The sequence below is a fragment of the Anopheles maculipalpis genome, chromosome 3RL (assembly GCF_943734695.1).
Source record: "Anopheles maculipalpis chromosome 3RL, idAnoMacuDA_375_x, whole genome shotgun sequence".
Lineage (NCBI taxonomy): Eukaryota > Metazoa > Arthropoda > Insecta > Diptera > Culicidae > Anopheles > Anopheles maculipalpis.
This window is the reverse complement of record NC_064872.1, coordinates 36,816,416-36,840,672: the sequence shown is the minus strand read 5'-3', so window position 1 is coordinate 36,840,672 and position 24,257 is coordinate 36,816,416. Positions and strand designations below refer to the sequence as shown.

At 41.1% G+C, this 24,257-nt stretch overlaps 3 protein-coding genes across 3 annotated transcripts in view; 1 reads left to right on the top strand and 2 right to left on the bottom strand.

Annotated features, from left to right (window-relative positions):
* Window positions 1–24,257, bottom strand: part of LOC126564579 (probable 26S proteasome non-ATPase regulatory subunit 3) — a 561,792-nt gene that overhangs the window by 39,581 nt on the left and 497,954 nt on the right. The gene's annotated exons all lie outside the window — the stretch shown is intronic.
* Window positions 1–24,257, bottom strand: part of LOC126564595 (zinc finger protein 596-like) — a 394,155-nt gene that overhangs the window by 4,085 nt on the left and 365,813 nt on the right. The gene's annotated exons all lie outside the window — the stretch shown is intronic.
* Window positions 7,690–24,257, top strand: part of LOC126563938 (protein O-mannosyl-transferase TMTC2) — a 157,003-nt gene continuing 140,435 nt past the window's right edge. Inside the window, exon 1 of the mRNA XM_050220801.1 lies at window positions 7,690–7,825. Within this exon, the coding sequence (XP_050076758.1) occupies window positions 7,803–7,825 (23 nt within the window). The 5' untranslated portion in view covers window positions 7,690–7,802. The remainder of the gene's footprint in view (window positions 7,826–24,257) is intronic.

Sequence of the window (24,257 nt, the reverse complement as noted above, 5' to 3'; positions counted from 1 at the left end):
GGTCAGGAAATGAAAAGCGGAATGTGTTCCCTTATGATACTTCCCTTTTTTTCAGTCTTCCCGTGCTCCAGCGGGAAAAAGTTGTGCTGGTCACATGGAAAATCGTACAGAAAAGGAAAAAAAAAAAACAAAACGTAAATGTCACCAAAGAGCGCCGTACTTACTTTGGTCCATCGAAGAAGCAACATGCGAAATGAATCCTGCCCATTTATGGTGGGGCAGCGCGACAGCGAAATGCGAACGAACATCTTGCTTTTCCATTAAAGTGATTGCAGTTTTTACCCAGAATGGATGGCGTACTGCGGCAACCAAAGTGTGGTGACCGTGGTGGGGTGTTGGAATGAGAGTTTTGCTCCACGTTTTCGTACGGGCTTTTTCCCGTTGCCTTCCTTTTCGAGCTCCCAACCACATGCGCCCCAGTGTTCGGGAGGTTGCATGAAGGCAACGGCAAGATGACACTTTTCGTACCGTCCCGTGCCGTACCGTAGTGGCAATAAGGGCTCGGTGTTGCCTTTCGCTTTTCTTGAAATTGTAAGATTTATGTGCTGCTTCAACAATTTTCTTCGGCCCGGCGAAAGCGTTTCTGTCATGCCCAGACCAGCACCCCGAAATTATCGGCAAGGAGGATGGAAGATTGAAAATTGTGCCACTGATACCGGTGGTTGGAAGACGGTAGCGGAAGGCACGTGCGGAGGAGTGCTTTAGGCAGCTGTTTTATCGAAATTGAAAATTAATTAATTTCCCAAGTTGCATCGTTACTCTTGGTTCCGGACGTGGAGGAAGCTTTCGTTTTAAGTGTGCTTTGGAAAATGGTTGGGAAAGGTTAGGGAGCATGACCCAATCTCAACATTGCGCAAGCTAGCTTGTGAAAATGTTGCTTAACAGGATATCCTTTGGTTCTTGTTTCGTACTTTTGTGTCCGTGTTCGTGTTGAGCTGTCTACGAAGCCTTAGACGAAGTAAGAAAAAAACCTCCTCCCCGAAAGCATCATTTGTAGTTGAAACAATCGAAATGCACAAATTCTTTGCGCTTTACAGTGCCAGTCGGCAGAAGGTAGCTGAAGCGAAGGAATTTCTGTTTTATTCCTTGCTTTAAATTCCTTCCGGCGCTCTGTAGGTCTTCGCTTGTGAAGCCTTACGAACCAGTGCGGTAGGAATGTTTGTAAAAATTCCCTTCCGTTCTCTGTTCTACAAAGAAGACAAAAAAAACGTTCCATCTATAGGACCAGTCTGTACCGTTGTACACGCTGCTAGCTAGCCAAGTGCGGTGTGTTTAATTGCCGTGAAACGATTGGTTTCAGCTGACCGTTGTGTGTCTTAAGATGTCTTTCACCGTTCATCGGTTCCTTTTAGCTAACGACCTTATCCACCGGCATCGGGATCCTCTTCGTCCCTGAATCTTCACTTCATTCGGGCACGTTTACGCTGTCACGAAGGAAGAGCTTTTCCATCATAATGCTCACGGTGCGCCACGGAAAGCACCGTACGGGAAAAGCTCTTGCTTCAACAACCAACGCGTTTACCATCACGGTGCGGGTGGCTATAAGATTCTTGCTTTAAGGGCTCTCCTGGACGCAGAATGGCTAGTGTGTATGTGTGCGTGTCTGTTTTGGTGTGCTTGATACGTAAAGTGAAGGCTTGCGAAAGTGGCTGAACGTCTGCAAACAGTAGCACCGACGAGGCGGACGGGACAGGGATGGCTGTGGGAAGCAGGTGGAAAGTGTTGTGTAAAGTGTTTATCAGCGAGAAAATGAACGTTCGGGATGGTGGAAAGGAGTGGAAAAATGGACTACGGCTGGGAGGAAAAAACACGGTGCCGGGATATTTTCCTCCTAATTGGTTATGCTTGTCCGTTCGTTTTTTGGACTGTGTTGTAGAGAGTGCTGGTGGAAACTATGTAGTCAGCATTAACTTGACGAGGAAAGAGGTGTCTTATGAAGTGCGGATGGTTGGTTCTAGTAGTTTATTTTTTGAAAAAAGTCAAAGTGAATTTCGTGATGCGATGATTTTTCTTCATTAATTCGTAATGAACAGTAATGGGGTTTTGGACGATAGAAGTATCAAATATATTGCAGTTAAAATTATTGTAGTCCGAGTTCAAGCTGTTATGCATTATTTTGCTAGCATTTTAGAGTTCAACTTTATTCACAACATACAAAGATAGTTGAAATTAAAAACAGAAGATCCCCTCAAGAAACGACATTAAAAATAACTTCAAAATTGCAATTTCAACTTTTAGGCACGCTTTACTCAATTTCGAAAGAGAAAAACGCTACAACAAAAACCGAAATCACTTTAAATACCCACCGTACCTGCGCCATACACCAAGCTTATTCAATCTGAATATGTTGAAATAAAAATAAACTTAAAAACTGCTTTCGTACACAGCCCAACTCCGGTCGTTGTTTCGCAATAAAGCAAGCTCAGCCTTAGGTGTGGCTGTGTGCGTGTTTGTGTGCCCCACATCGGTTGTGTGGGGCTGTATCTTCCGCGATCCATCCCTTTACCACGATTGTTAGACAGGTTGGTTCGGTAAAGTTTTGCCAACCACCCTCACCGGCACCACCCCGGCAGCCAGGCGCACCACATTTTATATTGGTTTCGAGCAAATAATGGCAAAGGCTTGCGCTTCTACGCTCATCGCCGAAACAAAGACAACCCATTTCCCTGTTAGAGTACAGCATGTAGATATGGCATTGGTAGGTGTAGAAGGTGGGTTATAGAGGTTGTGACTAGGTATTCATCTCCACCGTTCTTCCCCACACGCCTTTTTTGCCCGCATGAAAGGAAGGGAATCGGTGTTTATATGTGTGTTTTATGGTTTGTTTCAACCCGGCGACAGAATCGACCTGCTTACTTGATCTGCCAATTTTTGTGCTGTGTCGGGCGACTCCACCCCGGCACGAAGCAAGCTCCACGAAGCAAACGCAAATCAGTTGCAATTTTCAAACTTTCCCAATTGAGAGATAAATTTATAAGGCTGAGCCTGCGACCCGAGCGCACATAAAAGTGAACTTTTCCTCTACTTTATTCTATTTCGCTTTTTATTTACTTTTGTTGCGCTGGAAGAGCAAAACAAGATGAACAAAAAACGACGTACAATGACAGTTGAATTGTTTCACTGGTGACGGTTTTAGGGAAATTTGAATCGGTTTACCCTCCACTGTTTGCGGGCAGGATCGGTGGAAGGAAGAAACCAAAAAACAATGACAATTCGCGAATAGGCATAATACGAACGCTGGTGAAACAGTGTGATTGGATGGGAAAATTATGTTCGCACTACACTGCTGTGCAAGTGGACGAGATTTTCCTTTGATCGTTTGTCGCGCTTCACGTGTTATTTTTCTTCTTCTGGTTCAGGGCTTCTCGTTCTTCAAGCACCAATGCGTAATGATTCTTGCTAGCAAATCTTGGTTCGCAACAAAACAAACAAAAAACTCGACAGTGAAATTGCTCAAGCTATTCGTTCGTTTAGTTTTGCTGATACGACTGCTCGGGAGGCACTACTGTTCCGGTGTGCGTGTGTGCTCGTGTTTTTTTTGGTGGGTTATTTGAAATTTAAGATCATTTTAACGAACGAAGAAAACTTTCCCATCTGAGTGTATTTCTTTCCCGGCGAGCGCGACAACACAAATCCACTCAATGGTGAAAGATGGCAAATACCGGGAATGGAAAAAGTCTGTCTGCAAAAAGGAATCCGTGCTGGTGTTTTAGTGTTCCACGGATTTAGGATGTGAATGATACTCTGTTCTTATTTTCTTATGCTGCAACGTGTTAGCCGTGTGGCACACTACAATGCCTCGGAGCATCTATTACTATTTACATTCTGCTTAGGATGCTCCACGTCGGGACGATTCGTTGAAACCGTCTCATCAGGGGTTTTGTGCGGAAGATGCTAGGTTTTTATGACGGTATAAATTTCCCCCGTCCCACGGCCACTACCGCAGTTTTCCTCACGACTTTTTTTTTGCTTCCTGGGTGCTGGATGGGCTCGTACATCGTACGAAACGGTTGGATTAGGTTCGCGACAGTGTCCCATTAGGGCCGCACCGAGCTTTGATTTCTACTGCCGCTACCATTATAATGTGAAGGCTTTTTTTTGTGGATGTGTGTCGATGGAGCAAGTGAACGTATTTATAAGTAGAGTAGAGTTTAGAAAAGATGCTGTAAAAAAACTGCATTACATGTATAGTTCGGTAGTTTAATAAAAGGGTAATTTAGATTAAATGATAGCTAGGAGACAAAATCATTGTTATGGTGAAGCAAGAAGCTAAACAAATTTAAAAGATTTGCACCATTTTTTAGTTTAATTTGCATATTTTGCTTCATACGACTGGTGCTAGCACTGTACGCCTGACGGTATGCAATATGGTGTAATTTATTTTAAAAATATTCGTTGAACACTCACTTAAACTGTTTATAAAAGTATTCTTGGCCAACTGATTCTATTCTGATTCTAGCCCATCTCTAATCGCTTGCTGATCGATAAAGTCATGCAAACGAAATTTTTCTGAAAAAAATCGATTTGCCACAATATGTAACAAAATTATTCACACACAGCCACAGAAGGAATAAACTCCCCATGAAACATATTCACATCTTCTGCCAAAATAGCTTCATCAACCGTCAAGCTTCAAGCACCAAACCCCGACCATTTTGATAAACTTCGAGCCACACATACTCCTTCAGCCGAAAACTATCGACACTATCCGCTCAGCCAACAGTTGGTGCACACGATTGAGCGAATCCAATCTATTTGGAAGCATCCGGTTTTGACATAAAGCGAAAAGGAAAACAAAAACTAGCCTCACCAAATAGAACGACGACCGATAGTGTATTGTCCTATCGTGGGACATTGTTGGAAGAAGAGGTGGAAGGAAAGAGAAAAAAGGAAATCGTCTTTACGGAGAAGCGAAAAGAAGAAAGTTGCCACACTCACTTTCGGTCCAGTGGGAATCGTATCGCGTACCGGTCTGTGAAAAAGCCACCCACACAAGCCTCGCACTTTTCCTCGTCAAAAAGGAAAAAAAGAAGCTAAAACACGGAACCGGAAAAGCGCAATATCCTTCATTTATTGTGGCACGAGATTTTCCTTTTTGTTTCCTTCTTCAAGGCTTTAGTTTAGCTTTTCCTTTTTTTTTGTTTGGTTTTGTTTGGATGCTGCTACAAAAGGATCAGTTTTGTTTCGTGCTGTATGTGTGTGTGTGTATCTGTATTGTGTTTTCCAACCATTTTGTTCTTCTTTTCCATCATTGCGAAGCGAAGACAGTTCAAATGAAACTCATTGAAGATGGACACGTTTCACACATTTGACGTGAAACACGTGGCGCATCCATTGCGGGTGTGCCACGAAATGAGACGACGAACTTTTCCGTTGCCTACTTTTTATCCAACCTTTTCCATGTTCGTGAGCAATGCAAAAGAAAAAGAAAATAAAGCGAAGGCCCTAAATGACCGTCTGACTTGTATTGTGCCCTGCAACAAAAACCGTACACAGGCGAGCACAAAAAAAGAAACCACGCAACACAATGGTGGAATTACTATTTCCGGTTTTGTTTGTCTCATGGGACAGTAATTGTACGCATTCGTCCTACGTTCGATGGGTCTCATTTGATGATATTAAATCGTTTCTTCACTAGCGAGTACCGACATTGACGACACACGCACCACTAGGTCGCACAGAAAACATTGGACGTCGATTGCTGTCGTTGCGTTCCGTACGATTTCTGAATGCTTTTTCACTCTACAATTGTGTTCGTTTTTCATCTCAATTTCATAATACTCTTACCTAGTCTAATCTTCCATTTTTTCTTCCCTATTTCCTCACACATGCCTTTCTCACACAGACTCTTGTCGTTTTGCGCAACACCGGACACAATCGGTCGATGCAAAGACTCGTTGGAAGTCTTTTCCTACGGCTCAACACCGTTTTGCTATGACATCGAAAGGAGAAAAGGCAAAGCTTTAAGAGTTGTAGCAAGTTGACGGTAAACAACAGGAGGAAAAACTTTTCCTCTGGTGAGGGAAGCTAAAACAAACAAGAAAGAAGCAAAGCTAGAGTGAATTGACGAAAGCTTCAGGAAGATGAGCAAGGGTCGTCAGTGGTTTTGCCAAAGAAAAACAACAATCCGCACGAAATCTACACCAGTCGTTTTTTTTCTTTTCCTCTTTTACTTTGCCGGTTGGTTTTTGTTTTATGTGGAGTTATTCTTTGCGCCATTTGCTCGTCACAAGAAAAAGTCATTTCTTTTCGCTCTCCGTTTAACGTATCGAACGGTTTGAAGTTTACCCGCGGAAGAACTTGCTTTAATGTGATGCGAGTTCGCAGGATGGCAAAAAAGAAAGCGCAACCATTTTGATGAACTGATTTCATTGGCGGAAGAAAGTACGCGTTTTTGTTAGGAAACTTTATCACCACCACCACCATCATCACGAATGGAAGCATCGAAATAGCACCGAAACTCGATACCCTTCGAAATTCGCCCGAAATGCAGTAGGTTAGTTCTTGGCTTGGCAAGTAATCCAGCAGCTTTGTCTCCCGTCGAGAGGGCAAACGGAAGACGAGCCAGAACTTTATTGGTGTCTTGTGTTTCGCGGGTTACGGCCCCAACCTCAACGAAAAATCCTTCCAACAGCGGGAAGTCCAAAACTTACGTACTGTGGACGGAAAGTCGGACTCGTGTGCGTACCTGTGAGTGGGATCAGAATATGACAACTTCCAGAGCTCCACGTGTAAGGTTGAGCTTGGTAGATCTTGCGAGACAAGTGCCGTGAGCCACCCGAGAAACTGCACCAGACGAACCGGCTAAACGTTGTTGCCAACTTGAATTTACATAAATAGTTGGTTGAAGAACAAAAACTGTCCTAACCACGAGCAGGAAACAGAAAAATATGATCATGGAATAATGCGAAAGTATATCAGAACCAAGTGTTGGAAAGAAAAGTTTACGAATTGAAAGTGATTGTGTTGCGAAGGTGCAGGTGTTTTTGTGTTGGCGAAGTGAGCGAAACGGTGGACAGTGAGCGATGTGCTAAACCGGATGCATTTGTTTTAACGAACATAAACTCCACAAAGAAGAACTAGATTGTGTGATTGCTTAGCGGACGTAAAGCAAGAAAGGTGTTCTCTGTATTCACGTTATCTACTTACCAAGTTTGCATCATAAAATGTGCCATTTTTATTATATTCTGCTGATTCGGTTTCCCTCTCCATCTCTTCCCAATTTGATTAGGTTGATTCTGCGAAACAAGTGTACAGTGCATAAAGAAAAAAGGAGTTCCAATACTCAAGCACGCGCCCGCAACGCGTTCAAAAAGTGCTACTTTAGTGTGAATAAAAGAATACGAATACGAATCCTGTTCGGAGTGAAAGTTGGTTTGCAAAAGCGGTGAAAAAAAGCGAAGCAAGGGAAAGCGAGGTTCGCAAAAAAAAAAGAAAAATAAAAAGTGAAAAGTTAAAAGAAGTCAAAAGTCAAGTGGAGTTGTTAAAAGTTAAAAAATATTCTTGCCTCTTGCCGGTTACTGCTGGCGTTTTGCTGTTCTTTACCGCCGTTGCCGACCCTGGTGCTTTTCCCCTAATCTTGGAAGCGTGTCGGTTCGTGGGCCCAGTATTATCTGTTTGCTCCCTTCCCCCCGCGTAGGTGTGCCTGTAAAAGTGTGCACTGTGTGTGTGTGTGTGTGTATGTGTATCGGTTTGGTAACGGTGGGCTAGGGGATGTGAACCGACCGTGAACCGTAATATGATTTTTCCCGCAACCGTCATCCAGCGCGGCACAGCAAGTTTAGCAACGTTTTAGCAAAACGATGGTACAACGCAACAAGTCAAGGTAGGTTAAATTCGCAATGGTATGTGAAAAATAATGGCACGCTACAAATCGAAACTTTTGCTTTTCAAGAGCTACGTGATTGGGGCGCAAATGCTTTAAGAAAAATCAATTTTAAACGCACATTTTATACGATTTCATGTGCAGTTGGTGCCTGTACGGGGAGAAAATTAATTTGCTAATGTTTCAGAGGTGAATGAAAAGAGACCTCGATGATGGGAACCTACGGTGACTAATGGAATAATCGGTTTGGTCCAGCAAGTTGCATCGAGATGATGTAACATATTCATCTTTAAAGTCTTACATCAGGCTCAATTATTCTCGAAATTCATACCCATGTTTGAACGTGTTGCATAGAAATTGATTGTGAATTGTGGCCAATGCAGTACATCAGCTGCTCGATTCAAGTTCATTATCGTGCTATTGGAGCGATTTCAGTAATACGCATGTATTCCAATTATAAGCTACATCACTTGATAGTAAGCCAGTGAAGTTACTTAATGGTTCATGATTGATAAGGCTAATGTATGGCCTTTAATAGATTGCATGGATTTGTGAAGCTGCCCAAGATCGTAACAAAGATAGCGATTCGAAGAATTAGGGCCAGCCAAACATATTTAGGTACTCCTGTAGGGTATAAGACAATTCAATTTCAAGCGAAGTCATTTGCGGTTTACGAAATGTTTCGGATTCCTTTAAAATCTGTAAATTTAAATGTTATCCACTTAACAGAAATTATTATTGGCTATTACAGGCAGTAGCTAACAAAGTTGTTGCTAGCGATAGTAACAATCAAAACACTTAATGAGATTTTATGTTTTTTTTTTCTCGTAATGACGGCAAGGTCGTATTCCTTAAGAAACATTTTGTGCAGATTTTTTTTTTCGTTTATTTTTAGAGCTTTTGAGTCCTGCATTTCGACCTATATCCCTCCTTAATGCAGATTATAAGCTCCTGTCTAGAATTGTCAAACATCGTCTCGACTTAATTGTTGGGAAGTGGGAGATAATCTCCGCGGTGCAAATATGCTGCAATAAACCACGCAACATTTTTCAAGCTGTTCTCTCTGTTAATGGTGGTTGATTTGCAAAGGAAACGCAAGTGTGGTAAGCTTATCTCATTCGATCTTTCGCATGCATCTTTGGGGTTCAATCCTAAGTTAGTGGGACTTCTGCGGAGGGTTGGTAGGCAGTCCACTTTTTTCCGTTTATTTATAGAGGCTTTGACTCTTAGAAACTACATTCGCCTCTCTACTGTATATAAAAAAAGGATGGTTTAATCTAATTCAAAACTATGGCATATGTGGCTTAACTATTATGGAAAACTATTAAGCTATTAAACTATGGAAACTATTCTGACATATGGTACATATGGTATGGTTCTTTGTATAGGTGAGCAGTCAACGTCCCGCATCCTTATCAACGGAACCCTCTCCTCTGCCTTGCCCATAAGACGCTCTGTACGTCAAGATGATCCGCTTTCCATGCTCCTATTTATCCTTTACCTACAACCCCTCATCACGAGATTAGAATGTATATGTTGCGGTCAAGACGACTTGGTTAATGCATATGCTGACGATATCTCCGTGTTGACTACCTCTCCTGAGGTACCTGAGGACTGTGGAAAGGTTGCGAATTCTCGGCATCCTCTTCACCAACAACTTTCGTGAAGGGATGGGACACAACTGGGACATCGTGATCAACCAATTCTAGCGATTGGTCTGGCTTCACCGTATGAGAGACTTGAACCATATGCAGAAGATAGCCCAATTAAATGGGTTTCTTCTGCCTAAGCTATGGCACGTGGCATCTGTATGTGGCACCAGAGCCATTGACATAGCAAAGGTCTCACTGACGATTGGGTCATTCCTTTGGCAAGGATCTGGAGGCATTCGTGTAGAGGCTTCCCGACACAAAGGTCGAGCAGGTATCTCCAACCGTAAACTGGCGACTAGTGTGGGGCAATATCGGTTCGCAACGGCTGCCCTCCAAACAGAGATCAGTCTTGTACTTGCTGGCACACAGTAAAATAACTTACGGAGAGCTATTTTCCAGGATGAATCGTGGATCCTCAGGTTGCGCTGAGTGCTCCCAGGTGGATACAATTGAACACAAATTTGCTTTTTGTTCCAGAGTGTCCACAGCCTGGAGTATTTTGATGTAAGCTATCCAAAACGTCGAGCCCTCCCTTACTCCCTCATTCCAATCCCACCGCTTACCTGTTCTAACAAATGTTAGTAAAAGTAAGCGGATCCCAATCCTACGTTTGTTTGCTAACTACATCTTCCACATTGTTGGAAACAACAATGCTGTGATTGATGTAGAAGTCCTTAAATGTTCATTGTAACCTTTGTAGTTGTTTTTCATGTCCAGTTTTTGTTTTCTTTAAATTGTAAACTAGAATTTAGAGTTTTTTATGTTTTTTCTAATAAATGTTTTATAAAAAAAGTGCCTGAGACTAAATTTGCCTCTCTATGTGCACATTTAATGAAAAGTATCTTTTTTTTCTCCATTCCTTTTCCACTAATCAAACCATTTTATGTTTAAATTACTAAATCAATGAAAGTCAAACATGACTTAAACTCAATCTTTTTCAGCCATTTTTCACTGAGTAGATTTGATCGGTGTGGAAAACACAGTTGATGGGAAAACTTATTGAAACACTTAGCAAGTGGTCAGAGCTCTATATAGAAGAATTTAGGATTAATGTGAATTTTTTAACTTCAAAATACGAATAAATATCTCAAATAATTGTGATAATAGGCCAGAACGTTGAAATTGTAATGAGTATAAATTAAACAGGCATAACCAATTATACTTAGAGCAATCATTACTCGAGTAAATACACGTACAGAATAGTACTTTGTAATTTGATTTGTTCATCTACTTTTTGTAAATTCTCTTTGGTTAGTTCGTAGCACAAATCAATTGATATTCGCGTCCGAACATCCGAGTGTTCTGTCTGCTCCCCTCCTATGTTTTCTGTTACGAATCTTTTATTATTTCACCAGTCACTTCATATTGATTGTAAACTAAAAATTAAAATTTGTTCTGAGTTATGTTGTTATGAATCCCAATCCTTTTACTGCGATTGAAGTAATTGTTTTAAATTAATTTGAAAAATATAAATCACAAAGACATTTTTATACATTTTGTGACTCTGATTTGTCGGTGCTATAAAATATATAAACATAAACTATATATTGATTGCATGGAAGAAGCATTAGAAAGAGCCATAATCTCATTATCAACTGTCTTGTATTGATTTAATATATTTCAATCTTGTTTTCAATAACAGTTTGTAGCTTCTTTGCATTAAATATTGTGCAATCAAACCCAATCACCACAACAAAAAAAAAAAAAACATTAAATTGAATTAAAATTTAATTAAATTTTGACTTTCCGCGATTTTAAAAAAAATTAATTGAACAAATGCCTGGAACTGAATCCGGATTGGTACTTTATGTATAAATGATTAAATTACTCACATCACAACTAAATTACTGGTGTAGATACATCTGTAAATACATGATATACCATCGCATTAAACGAAAAAAGCCTTTCAGAGAATCCGGAGATAGGATGTTTGTTAGACGGATTTGACAATTATACTACGAATTATATAATTTTAATCGAAACAAACTGCTTCATTCGATGTAAACAATCATGCCAGTTTTATTGGAAAAAAGATTATGTAGCTATAATTGTCAAGATGTATAGCATGGAATCGAGGATACCTATAGAACGTGTTGTGCAATTTCTTCAGAATCAAAACCTAATCAAACTTATAAAAAATATAATACAGTCTAACTTTTTCCTAACAATCTGCTGCCACACATACATACACCAACAAATAAATACGGCAAAATCTCATCAAAACTAAGCACCTTTTAATCCACTTCCCTTTCATAATTGCTAAACTACTAGCACATTCTAGCTGCCGTGCATAGATTACCGGGGCCAAGAGGAACGACCTCTTACACCGAAACTATATCCAGCAAGAACTTGGTTTCGTTTTCATTAAAAAGCATTAGCGTTAATCTTTAATTAAAACTTTTGTCTCACCGTTTCGTGCTCGCCACCCTAGTGGTTGCACCTGTTTGCTGCATACAGTTTTTTATTCACCCAAACCCACATCAACGAGACTCCGAACCTTGTTTGTTAGCATTAAAGAAAGCGAACACTTTTTGCCGCGTGTTGGTTGGCTTGAGCTTTTATAAGGCTACAGCTGCTTTTAGGAATATTCCCCCATACCCAACCTCACCATCACATGGATCGATACGGTTGCAATAATTATAAAACTAATTTCCTTCCCTCGAGCACCCGGTTGCGCTTCCCCGAATCGATCCGGAAATTTAACCAGATTTGTTTCACTTTCAAAAATAGAAGAAAAAAAAGCACACTCTTACTAACACATATAAGCGTACAGGTACTTTCCCTTGTTTTCTTTTGTGCTGAAGTAGCTCGAGCTTTGGTAAAAGACAAGCTTTCTCACCGTAAACGGATGCAGCGACTGAGCACTGGCAAGCAGCACAATTTCCGTAACAATTCTGCACGATCGATCGGGGCTAACGCCGCTCAAGAGCGAATGCACCATGGTCAGGGCCACCTCAAAGCGTGTATGAAAACTTATTTTAGAAGATGCACACCAAACCCAACGCGCAAAAGTGGGTTTGCAGCGCGTGGATGGGTGGGTTGACCAGCGGGACGGTAATTTATATTCATAGGCAAGCATTAAAACACCATTAAGATAATAAATTACCTTTGATTAAATCTGCATAAAGCTGGCATGTAAAAATTGTTGTAAAACCAACCACCTCCAACCGAAGGCATGTTCGCCTGATACGCGTTGCATACATTATGGCACACTGGCGAGAGAATGTCCAACAGAGCAGATGATGAAATGATTTCGTTTTTTTTTTCGATTTGTTCCACCTTCTGGACAAGAGCTCAGTGAATGGGGAGGAAGAGCATAGTGTGGAAAACGTTCTCGAACGGACATGTCTTAAGTAGTTGGTTTTAGGTTTTTGGTGCTCATTTTACCTCTTCTACGTGCCCATTACACCTTCGGTCAGTATACAACCGAAACCCACACAGGGAGCCTTTTCCGAAAGGGGTGGCGGGTTGGATGAAATGAAGGAAAATGAAGCCCGGAAACGAGCGAAAGTGATTATGAGCGGCACGTAAATCCTGCCAGGATGCGGAGGCACCCGAAACGTGAGGCAAAATTATTAAAACAGTAAAGACGATGATGAGAACTACCGAGTTGTGCCGTACACTGCCACATCCATTAGCCAGCGGAACAATGGAGCAACCTTGCAGCATCGTCGTGTTGTTGTGTCCCGTGGTACCATGGTACGGAATGTTGGCTGTTCCGTTGCCGCAGACGAAAGTTCACCATCGTAAAAACGTTACTAACGACGGCTGAAGGGATAAAATGCGCTCCGTTGAGATTCCACATTTCCACACAAAAACGCATCACGGTGAAACAGGCTGGCACACGAAGGAAATTCCCAAAGGGATTTGTTTGTTGTACGTGTATGTGTGTAAGGGTGGGTGGGTGGATTTATGCGGCCAGGGACGAATGGGCTGGTTGGTTGGCTGCTCGTCAATGTCATTGCCTTTTGCGAGCAGGAAATGCTATGATGCAAAGTTTTACGACGACGCAACCTGCTTATATGCATTCAGTAGTGTGCGGTGTTTTTACCTCGGGTTACCTCGGGAGACTGGCCTCATAATGAAGTACGAGCTGGCAACACCTGGCCGTTCGCTGCCGGTAGTTTATTGTTGTTAGAGTTTTGAGTGATTTTTTACCCTCTCTATCTTTTGGCGTTGGTTTGTGTGGCTTAAAACTGTGATGGGATGCTGCAAAGCTGCCAGAAAAGTGCGCGCCAGAAAGACGGCGTAAGGGAGTGAGAAATTAATTAAAGCTCGGGTGAAAATTATATCATAACAGCTCGTATAAATTGCTTCAAATCTAATTTACATACAAACGACCGATGGGAAAAGTGGGGAAGATGGAAAAAAGGAGTGAACAGAACCGGTGGAGTTTGGCTTGGTCGTTGATCATTAGATGATGCTAGTAATGAACTAATGAGTATTGCCCGCGGTGTATAATGGGGTTCAGAGCAGGTAGGTTCCCTTAATTGCATCCTTTTATTCGTTTAGGAGGACTCAAATCAGAACCTTTAAATATGAACATGATTTAAGTTGCTACTAGTTACTTAAGACTTAGAAATTGGTGTGAAAGAGGTTATCTCTAGCAATGGAAGAATCATCAAACTGTCCAAATTTTATATGATTTAGCTCTAGGAAGTAGCATAAAAATTTAGTTTTTTTAAACTAAAAACCAACAAAAATAGATGCTGTGCTAGATTCAATACACGCCCTTTATCTCATCAAAATCCTCCATTTTCGTTTCTCTTCACATGCTCCTCTCTTTCTACAACCATTTCCATTAAAAACTAGAAGCTAAATGGTCATTATTTCCGCTGGCAATTTTGCGGTTGACAACGTGACCCAGCCCTTGAATGAGCGTTCTGTACTTCGACATCGGACGGTACACTCCTCTGCGCTCATCGGTTCACTTCAACACCCACCAATATGCTTGAGGGGTAGTGGACGATTTTTTTTTTACAGCCAAAAAGGCACCAAACAAGCCTCGCTCGTTTGACACCGGAAATAACTAAAAAACCACCCGTAGGCCCACGGTACGGTAACTCGTGTGTGCCGCAGGAAATTTGAGGTTAGTTTGTGCCACCGAAAACATACCCGCATTGCAACCGAAGGGTAGCATGGTGCGGTAACACACTCACACAATTCTAAAGCCTACAGCACACCACTGCACCGGTTGTGGATGATTTCCCATTTGCACGTTGCAATCGCGTTGCTGAAGCAATAGAAGCAAGCGAATGCCCGGTTAGTTGTTTGATTGTACACATGCATCTGGCATTTATTCTATCGCTGACCAGCGACAGGAAGGATTGCTGCTAGACGGTGGTCCGCCAAATAGCATATGGTTGGATGATTTCGGTTTGGTTCCGCGGTTGCAATCGATGCTCTGTGGAAGGGTCGCAGTCGATAATGAATGTTTTAATTTTCCTTCATACGCTTGAATTTGTTTTTTGAATTGAAGAGGAGATGTATTGTTTCATTTAAATCCGTGTCGTTGTGCTGTATATTGTGGTGGTGAAGAAGAAATTACTCGGACGGTCGTCATGTGGCGGAGAAGAAGAACTCGGACTTATAATCGCGACGAGAACGGAACAACGTGATTGCTAGTTGTGCGGACCAATATTTTACATTAATTCGCCTGTCCAGGCAATCTGTAGATTCTAGATGAGAATATTCCTTACTGGAACGTTGGAGACATCGTGGTCTTACCTTTGGAGGGGGACTCTCGATGCTCATCGTCGGAGCAAGTCGGCCAGGCGACTTTGGATATTCAGAAGGAATATCCCTTACAGGGCATGTTGGAGGTTTGAGGCCTTACCATGGGTAGGGGGACACTCAAACCTCTAGAAAGAATTGAACGCAAGCTTGTTGTACCTTTTCTCTAGACTTCTCTCTCTCTCTCTCTCTCTCTCTCTCTCTCTCTCTCTTCTGGTCCGAAGGCTTCATAGACCGCTTTATATCCAATTCTTACAAAAGTTTTTGCTCGTTTTTTGTTAACCAAAAATTGTTCCTTATTGGTTTTTCTTTTAGTTATTGAATTTTCTACAAAAATGTGAAAATGTCAAAATGTGAGATAATGTTTACTCTAGTAATGTTTAGCAGATGTGCTACAATATTAATGTTGTGGCTATAAGACGACATCATTTCAAACACAAGAGCTGACGGAATCTTCAATGTTTGGTGGTAATTTTACCAGCAATGACTGAATTTATCTTCAAGAGATAGATATTCATTTTATATTTTAACTTTTTAACTCCTAACTCAACTTGTACTACTGCCTAGGCAATTTAATACAAAAAAAATTACAAAAAGAGTTGAACTCATTCCATGCTTCACAAAATACCAGAAACAATTTAAAGCTATTTATAAAACAAACAAAACACAAAAAACTCTACACCATGGAATCAACTATTATTGAATCCATCTAGACATGTTAGGCATACTGTATTGAATGTTGCAGCCCGACAGGTATTGTGACGGTTCAGTGTGTTTATTTTTTGTCGTTTCATGCAGCTGCCAGATTCTCGAAACGAAAAACTTCATGAATAATTCTACCAACCGATCAACGATCGATCAACCCTTTTGGAATATTATTTTCATTTCAAAACAGGTTTGTGGAAAGCAATATTGATTGATTCCAGGTTTTTTGTAAAAGGGAAAATGCGTGTAAGAAGTTGATTGAATTGGCAATATGGCGATAGGCCGTCGTATTGAAATATGAGTAAATATATAAATAAGTAAATTGAATTACAGTTGAACTTTTAAGCGGTCAATATCTTAAAAAATGTAGCGATTGTTTAAGAATAACAATACGAAAAAAAAAGATTCTAAAAATAAAGTTTAATGACCTTCAAAATCCAACCATACACTCACCCAACGACTAAAGCCTTGCCAATTGCTTAGTCCAAAAAAAAAAAAAACAGTAAACAAAACCCCTTAAACTCAACCTGACAACGTGTGGTTTCAAAACAACGCCTCCAACAAGAAACAAGTTGCCACAAGATGTCACATAAAAATCACTCTCTGTCTCAAAAAAACAAAAACTCCCAACCACGATGATGCACGTAGCTTCCTGGTGGTAAACACTGCCAACAGAAACTTCCACGAGTGTGGTTCCTCCAGACCGGCCCAAAGAATTGATGGTCCAAACGAAGACCCAGAAGGAAGGGGCTACTGAAAGAATGTGAAAGTCGAATGGGTGGTTTAAAGAGAGGAGAAGGGGGGGGGGGGGGAGATAAACTTTCTCACCCACATTTTCTTCCTTTCCGAAGATGACAATCGAACATTTGCATATGTTACGAATCGGCAGCAACTCTCCCCGAAAAACACCGCACGTTCAAAGTAGCCAGTGAAAATGGGTTGGAAAAGTCATGCATAGACACACACACACACATTCACTCAAAAGGCTCACAAAACTCGGCCGATCACCAGTGCACCAGACAATGGCACGCGAGTCGGCCATTTTGAACCCCGACACCGGCTCATATTGTGCCAGCATGCAGGCATTTGGGGACTGTTCACTCCCTGGCGGGCGTTTCGACTGACCGAGCGAGCTTCTGGTTCTGGCCAAACTTTTCGTTCGTGGCACCGGGCGGAAAATCTCTACGTTCTTCTTCTTCTTCTTCTACTTCTGCTTCCAGACAAAAGTTACCGTCCGGTCGACCTACTCGATTTCTGTACACAGGCTCGGGTTAGTTGTGTGGAGCATTCCGATATGCGCCTGCTGCCAATGCAAAGTTCATTCCGTGACATCCTGCAGATGCTGCCGGGGAATGCTTTTTGCCTGCAAACACTACTCCCGTCCTTCCAGCTCCCTTCCATAGACGGGTTTGGAGGTGAAGGGGAAAAAAAAATGAAACGAACGTAAGAATCGACTAGCAGCAACACTGAGAAAGGAAATGAGAAAGTTGCAGAAAGTTTTCCGTTTTATTTATTTTCCAATGTTGATCTCCCCCTTTTCCTTTCCTCTCCGCTCTTCCCTTATTTTTCCCTCAGGGAAAAATACCTCCAAACCACCCGTTACCATCTCACGGGAAACGGAGTTCAGCGAAGCGGGAAATGATCGGTCCGAGGCATTTCTGCCGTGCGCAGGAAGAAAACTGTCTTCTGCTCGAAAATTTCATTATCTGAATCAGCCTGAAGCAGTATTTGTGCGGTTGCATCTTTAGCGTCCCGGGAACGGGAACGCGGCACTTTCTTCTGCAGAAAAGTGCCCTAGTGAAAAACTACTGCTTCCACTAGTGGACCATTAGAGAGCGACGAGCAGGCAGCATCTTTTCCAGAACATAACCACCTCGTTTGGTAGCACTAGTGGTAGTAGTAGGAAGCCATCTTAATTTTAATGAGCATTTGGTTCAAGTTTCGAGCGGCCATTAATGCAACCCAGCATATCAGGGCGCGAAGAAAATGGACTCGCAGGCTTCCCGGGCTATGTCGTCCATTGTGGGAAAAGGGTATGGAAAATTGTGAAAAATAACCCGCCTCACGCAACCAAACCCATCATCGCGTTGACAATTTCGTGGCTGAAATGCTGCTTGTACCAATGGAAATGGGTTTTTTTTTTGTGTGTGAGTGTATGTGAAGCAATAGCAAAGGACAGCAAATCAGGAGCAAATGGGAGTGAAAATTAAAGTTTTGCCCTGCCTTTTGTGATTGCCCCCTTTTTTCGGTGGGTGGGACACAACGGTACCGACCTTCGTCCCGTTTTGATTAAAGTTAGTGAAAAAGTTTAAATTGTTTCCATTATTTGTTAGAATGCGCGGTCAACCTCACACTCACCGGTGAGGAAAAAGGGTTTTTGAAGAACCGAAATTTTCCTTCTCGGTAGGATTTTTCTTTGTGAGGCTGGGTATACCGGTTAGTTGTTCTTGGAACAACTCAAAACGAATTGGATAGTTTAGTTGGAAAGGTTCAAATAAAACAGTGTGAAACTGTTTGAATAAAAACAGTTTTAATGTTTATAGCCTTGGCTTCCTTTAAAGAAACATCAATCAACAAACAAATGTTATAAATAATTTATGTTTTATTCAGTTTCAGTTACGTGGGTATACATTGATGGCGAAACCATGCCTTTCATTTTTTTCTGCCACACCAATACGACAAAATTCTATGTGACGATATTGTGAAAAATTTATCAATTATTTTTGCAATGTTCTTCAGAAACGCAGAAAACAGTTTGTATTTCAATGGGACCAATGTCAAAGATTTAAAAAAAAAAATAGAATTGGACATGAACCACTAGTGATACAACCGTAGAATGTGTGGGAAAGAACAGAAAAAAATGCTAAAAATGCAATTTGAGGCAATCTAATGCCAGAACATATAAAAAGTTTATTCAATTTAGAAATCGGAACTTAATCCACACAGAATAAAGGTTTCATAAGCACCAACAATTTCGTTTAACAGTATTAGCAATTTTTTGCCTTATTGACGTTAACATGCGGTCTCATGTTGAGCATGGACTTTGTTGATGCGTTACCAGCAGATTCTTTTTTTCCTTACTATACACTGCTACTAATGCTACTTACTTATTACTTATCCTAGTCCATTGAACTACCCCTATTTTATACTATCTAAACTAACGCTATTGTGCCTATGGATAAGGCTATGGGTTAGGGCTATGGATAAGCGCGAAAGAAGAATTCCTACAACGATCCCTAAATTTTGATGAGAGAGTTTCCAATATCTGTTTTAGAGGCGGTTTGTGTCAGTAATCATGCGCAAGATTTTGTTCAGCATGACCTGAAGAAGTCTTCGCACATGAGTCCCAAACTGGTGCCGCATACGTTACTACTGGCAAGATAATTACCTTGAAGATTGATATTTTATTTGGCATTGATAGCTTTGACCTACGGCAGATCAATAGGTAGAGACATTTCAAAAGGAAATGCCCTTTTTCAAGGATCGTTTCAATATGCCCTCTCGACAGCATTTTGTAGTCTATCGTAAGTCCCAGGTATCTAATGGACGTTGCCCACGGCACAGTTTTACCATGTATTTTTACTCCCGAACTCATAGGTGGAGTAAGGCATCTTTTTAAACGATGGAGAAAATTCATCGTTTGTGTTTTTGAAGAATTTATCCCAATTTTCCGGTCAGCGGCATACCTTAGAAGAACATCAAGACACCGCTGCAATCTGCTTCTCAGCTCGACCAGAATCCTACCTTCAGCCGTAATGGCAGTGTCGTGTGCGAACAGGAACAGCTGGCCATCCCAGGGTAGAGGCGGGACATCCGTCTTGTACAGATTGTACAACAGCGGAGCCAGTAGACTTCCCTGTGGGACGCCCGCTGGAGCACTGGTTGAGTGGGAGAGAGCATAGAGCAAAGCAACCCTGAAAGTTCTCTGGGTAAGGTAGCACCTGATTATTTTGAGAATATAAGTTGGGAAATTGTATTCCGCCATCTTATATAGGAGTCCATCGTGCCAAAATAATACCAGAACATCAGGAAACTAGAGCTTTGAGTGGTATGGTTGTCAAAATAGCATACATTCTAGGTTTTCAGATTATTAACACTAGAACCGCCGATTGGACTTTTTTGTCCCATCACACTCGAAAAAGGTGAGTTATTCCGCTTACGGTCGTGACAACCCATTGAAATTTTCTGATTTTTATTTTTTTAACGATCTTTTGAAGGCGCCCATACAAAATTGTGTATCCCATATGGTACTTTAAAAATACTAAAAAAATAAGCACCATTTTTGTACACTCTACCGCAATTTTATAGGTAACATTGGTTCGTCTGAGTGCCCCTAACGCCCGTTCTCCACCCAAAGCATTTTCTGCTGGGTATTCGTATTTGGATCATCAGCACAATACTTGCAGGTCCAAACAAGTAGCCTGCAGCCTTTCGACTTGCCGGCTTCCTTGGTCACTGTGTATGCTCTCCCAACACTTGCGCAACCAGTTTGCATGGTGCATTTAAAACATAGAAAATCAAAGTCTGAAACTGTACCTTTGTACAGCTCGATCAAGTACGGAGTTGATGCAGTTGACCAAATTTGTAGAAAGTACTCCGTGAAAAGTGCTAGATGAAAGAGACTTTGTTATTCAAATTTCCATAGTCTGGATTTGGTGGAATTCAATGGTTGGGTCGTGTACAATGAACTAACAAAACAAAATATATCTAGCCGCGATCTGCTTTTCAAGCTATGGGAAGAACTTGCCAAAGAGTACGCTGAAAATAAGAGCGCCAACGCTAACTTGCCCGTGTCAGCTGCTGGAGGTTCTCATCGGCGCAGCCAGTGTTCAAATGTCATAAGGGCAAATGTGCTAACGAATACTTCACATGCAATAGACCAGTATGGAAAAAATGTACTTAAAGAGTTGCGTACGTATGCGTTACATGTGAGCCAGGTTCTGATGCAGCAATGTAATATTTTGTCCTGATGCCAAGAAACCTAAATATGTGCCACAGATGCTTGAAACAATTTATCTAGGTGTTCTTTTTGCTTTCGTAAAAAAACTTTGTCCTCTTCGTTTGACCAATTAGAGCTGTGTTGACATCGAATTTTTGTAATTTTTCAAAAGGGAGTCACGGACGCACGCGTAGACCCAATCAACTTAGAACAAAAGATTTATTTTATTATCATAAAAACCCTATTTATCACTTGATTGTTTAAATAATGTATAGCTCTTAGCCTTGATTTACTGTCGTTTAATGCTTTAAGGAATAATAATAAGCGTTTATTACTAAAATTCCTTAATTTTATATAAGTGTAAAGTAAAACTGGCCTTGATATCCTTGGTTGGGCAGTTGATATGATCAAACGATTATCTTAATTTGATTTTATTATTATGGATTGAGTTGATAACAAACCTTTATTATACCTAATTATGATGTTTATGAACTATTTTATCACAAGAAACCTTTAAGAAATAATAAACATTCAAAAATATTTATACATAACGTATGGGACAAAATTGTCTCATATGGCGGTTCTGGTAAGGTTGAAAAGTCCGGCGGTTCTAGTGTAAAGCCAAGGAGATAAAAAATGATGAATACCATTTTCCTGGATACCAGAGACAGTCGTTGTTAAAAAAAACTGCATAAGAAGGAATAGTACCTTTTTTTGTACCTTTAATACAGCATGTTACATTTGGTTACATAATCTTCCTTTTTTAACTTAAAAATCGTGTATCCTCTAATGATTTGTGTCACTAGATGCGATATGTGTGTAGAGTAGTATATAGACATCAAGCAACTACATGTTACTTTCTCAAAAGCATTAGGAAAGTGCACCCCCATTCAATTTTAAATATAGTAGCAATGTTTCATAATTTGATTTACAAATTTATGATATAATTAACTCAAAGGATTCTGTTTTTAAGATTCTAGTGAACATTTAAAACTAGGAGAATATTAAACATAATAATAAAAGTCAACAAATAAATAGAAGAAATAATAGAAAAGATCTGATCGAGGACATTTTAAGTTGGTGACATCTTAATTCTTCTGCTTAGAATTATCTTTATGATGAGCGAACAAAAATTTAACATTGTTGTACACTCATCTATTCAAATTTTAAATGAACTAAGTGCAATAAAGATTTGTTAAGCTGCTCCTCATCTTCGTAAAAATTCATGAAACATCAACATTAAATCACCCAAGAAAGTAAATCCACACATTGCAATGCCTGTCACGTTTCTGATGTGCAGTTATTCGTGTGCAAATGTCTTATCAAATCACAGGCATGGAATGCATTCTCAAACCTCAAAATACTACCATCACCTTGCTACATGTTAAACGATACTATCAGCTTCAGCTTCCGAAAACGTTTGGAATACAAGTGCGCGCACACACACACATACATACTTGTGCTTTCCAACACCCAGCTTCGACTCACTATGTGAGATCAAATTTTAAGGTTTATTAAATCCCTTACTCCCCTCAGATGGGACCGTGCTGTGCGCTTAGAAAACGCATTCACAGCGCCGATGGAAAAGGTGAGTCTGACGCAAAGTCGCGAGATTCACGGATGCATCGTACGCCGGGTACCGGTTGATGAAGCAGTTTCCAACCTCCTTCAAGCAGCCTTCTTGGGGGAATGATGGAGGGTAGTTTTGGCGAGGTGAGCTTGAATTTGAATTTTTGATTATAATTTGTACGTGGAAATGTTTAATTTTGGCATAAATCACGTTAACGCTAACTTTGAGTTTTGACTGGGGCCACGGAAAACCCCCGTTTCAACATTTCTTCCACTCGCTGACTCGTTCTTGTTCCGGGGTGATTGGGAAAAGTTGAAGGGGTTTGGGGATTGGCTGAAACGCACAATTTGCAATCTTGCACACGTGCCCTATAGCTCGGGGAGTCGGCAGGAGCTACGCGATCTGGCACACGTACATCCAGATGAGTGAAATGCATTTATGTGCAACCATGAAAAGCCACAAACGGTACAGGAAGGAGGGATTGAGGAAGATTTTTGTGTGACTGTACGAGTGAGTGTGCGTGTGCTCAGGTGAGATGACATATATGCAATGAAAAGCCAAACCAATATCTGTGCTCCGCACAGGCCGTGGTGCTGTGATGTGTGTAATTTCCCTGCACCCAAAGCAACCGGAGCCTCGACAAACGATTCGATGAGCGCGATGATGACGATGATGATGATGATGATGGTGCCACTCCCGAGCAAATGCATTCGGTGGAAAAGCGAAATTCGAAAGGATTTTCCTGACGTCAGGCCATTTTCTACCTTTTTTTTTTGTTTCTCCACTGCTGTGTGTTACCAGGAGTGGCACCTATTGTTTGATGGGGTTTTGTGAATGAGCGTTGTGCGATGAAATCATACGTCGGTCTCATGAATATGTTCCCCCGTTGTTCCGTGCGGAAGAACTGTCGGGACGGAATGTTAAGGTGTGAATTTTCATCACATGGAAACTACTCCTCGCTCACCCTGCCATAACCTCTTCTGAGCGTCACTCCAATAACTTTCGGACGGGTTTTCCCTTCGGTGCTGCTGCCCACCGAGAGTGGGATTATGCAATTTTTATCCCAATTTTAAAGCTCGTTCGTGAAAGCTTTGCTTGATAAAAGGAAAGAAAGGTAGCAGTAGCAGCTAAAAAAGCGTTTTGCTCTTACCAACCGAAAAAAAAAGACTCGTTTTGGCCGTTTGGTTTGTGGGCTGATGAAAGGCAAATATAGCGCTTGGAGCTTTAGGAAAGTTATCGGCACTACTGCAGAGCCTTGCGCATACCAGAAATGAGAACAAATGTGAATATTTTATGCACACATACACACGCTCACAGGATCCTCGCTGCTGCTAACATTGTTACAGATTCACCAGAATTAATTGTGCCCGGGAGTTCGTGATCAGAGGCAAAGGATTTAGAGCTGGCTTGAGATATTACAAATTTTTGTTCACCACTTGTTTGATTACAGTTAACAAAAAAACACTGCTCTGACGGTTGAAATTTATTTTTCAATGATTGGCTGTATCCTTGTAATCGAAACTGTAATTGAAGCTTTTTTCACTAATGAAACATTACACACACAAAAATGGAGCTACGAGAAAATTCATGATTTGTATACTGTTCTCAATTTTTCAATCTATGGCTGAAAGATCCCAGATAACACGTGCCCGAGAAGTGACATAAATTGGTTCTTCGTACCAGCATAAATGTGCCCTGCTCTTCCGCCCTCCCATCCCGTCACTTGCCGTCGCATATTGGAAAACGATTCAAATAAAGTTCTTTTTCCCTGAGATTTTCCAACTATCCTATCCACCTCACCCAAATCGCACATAAAGACGCCATCAATTTATT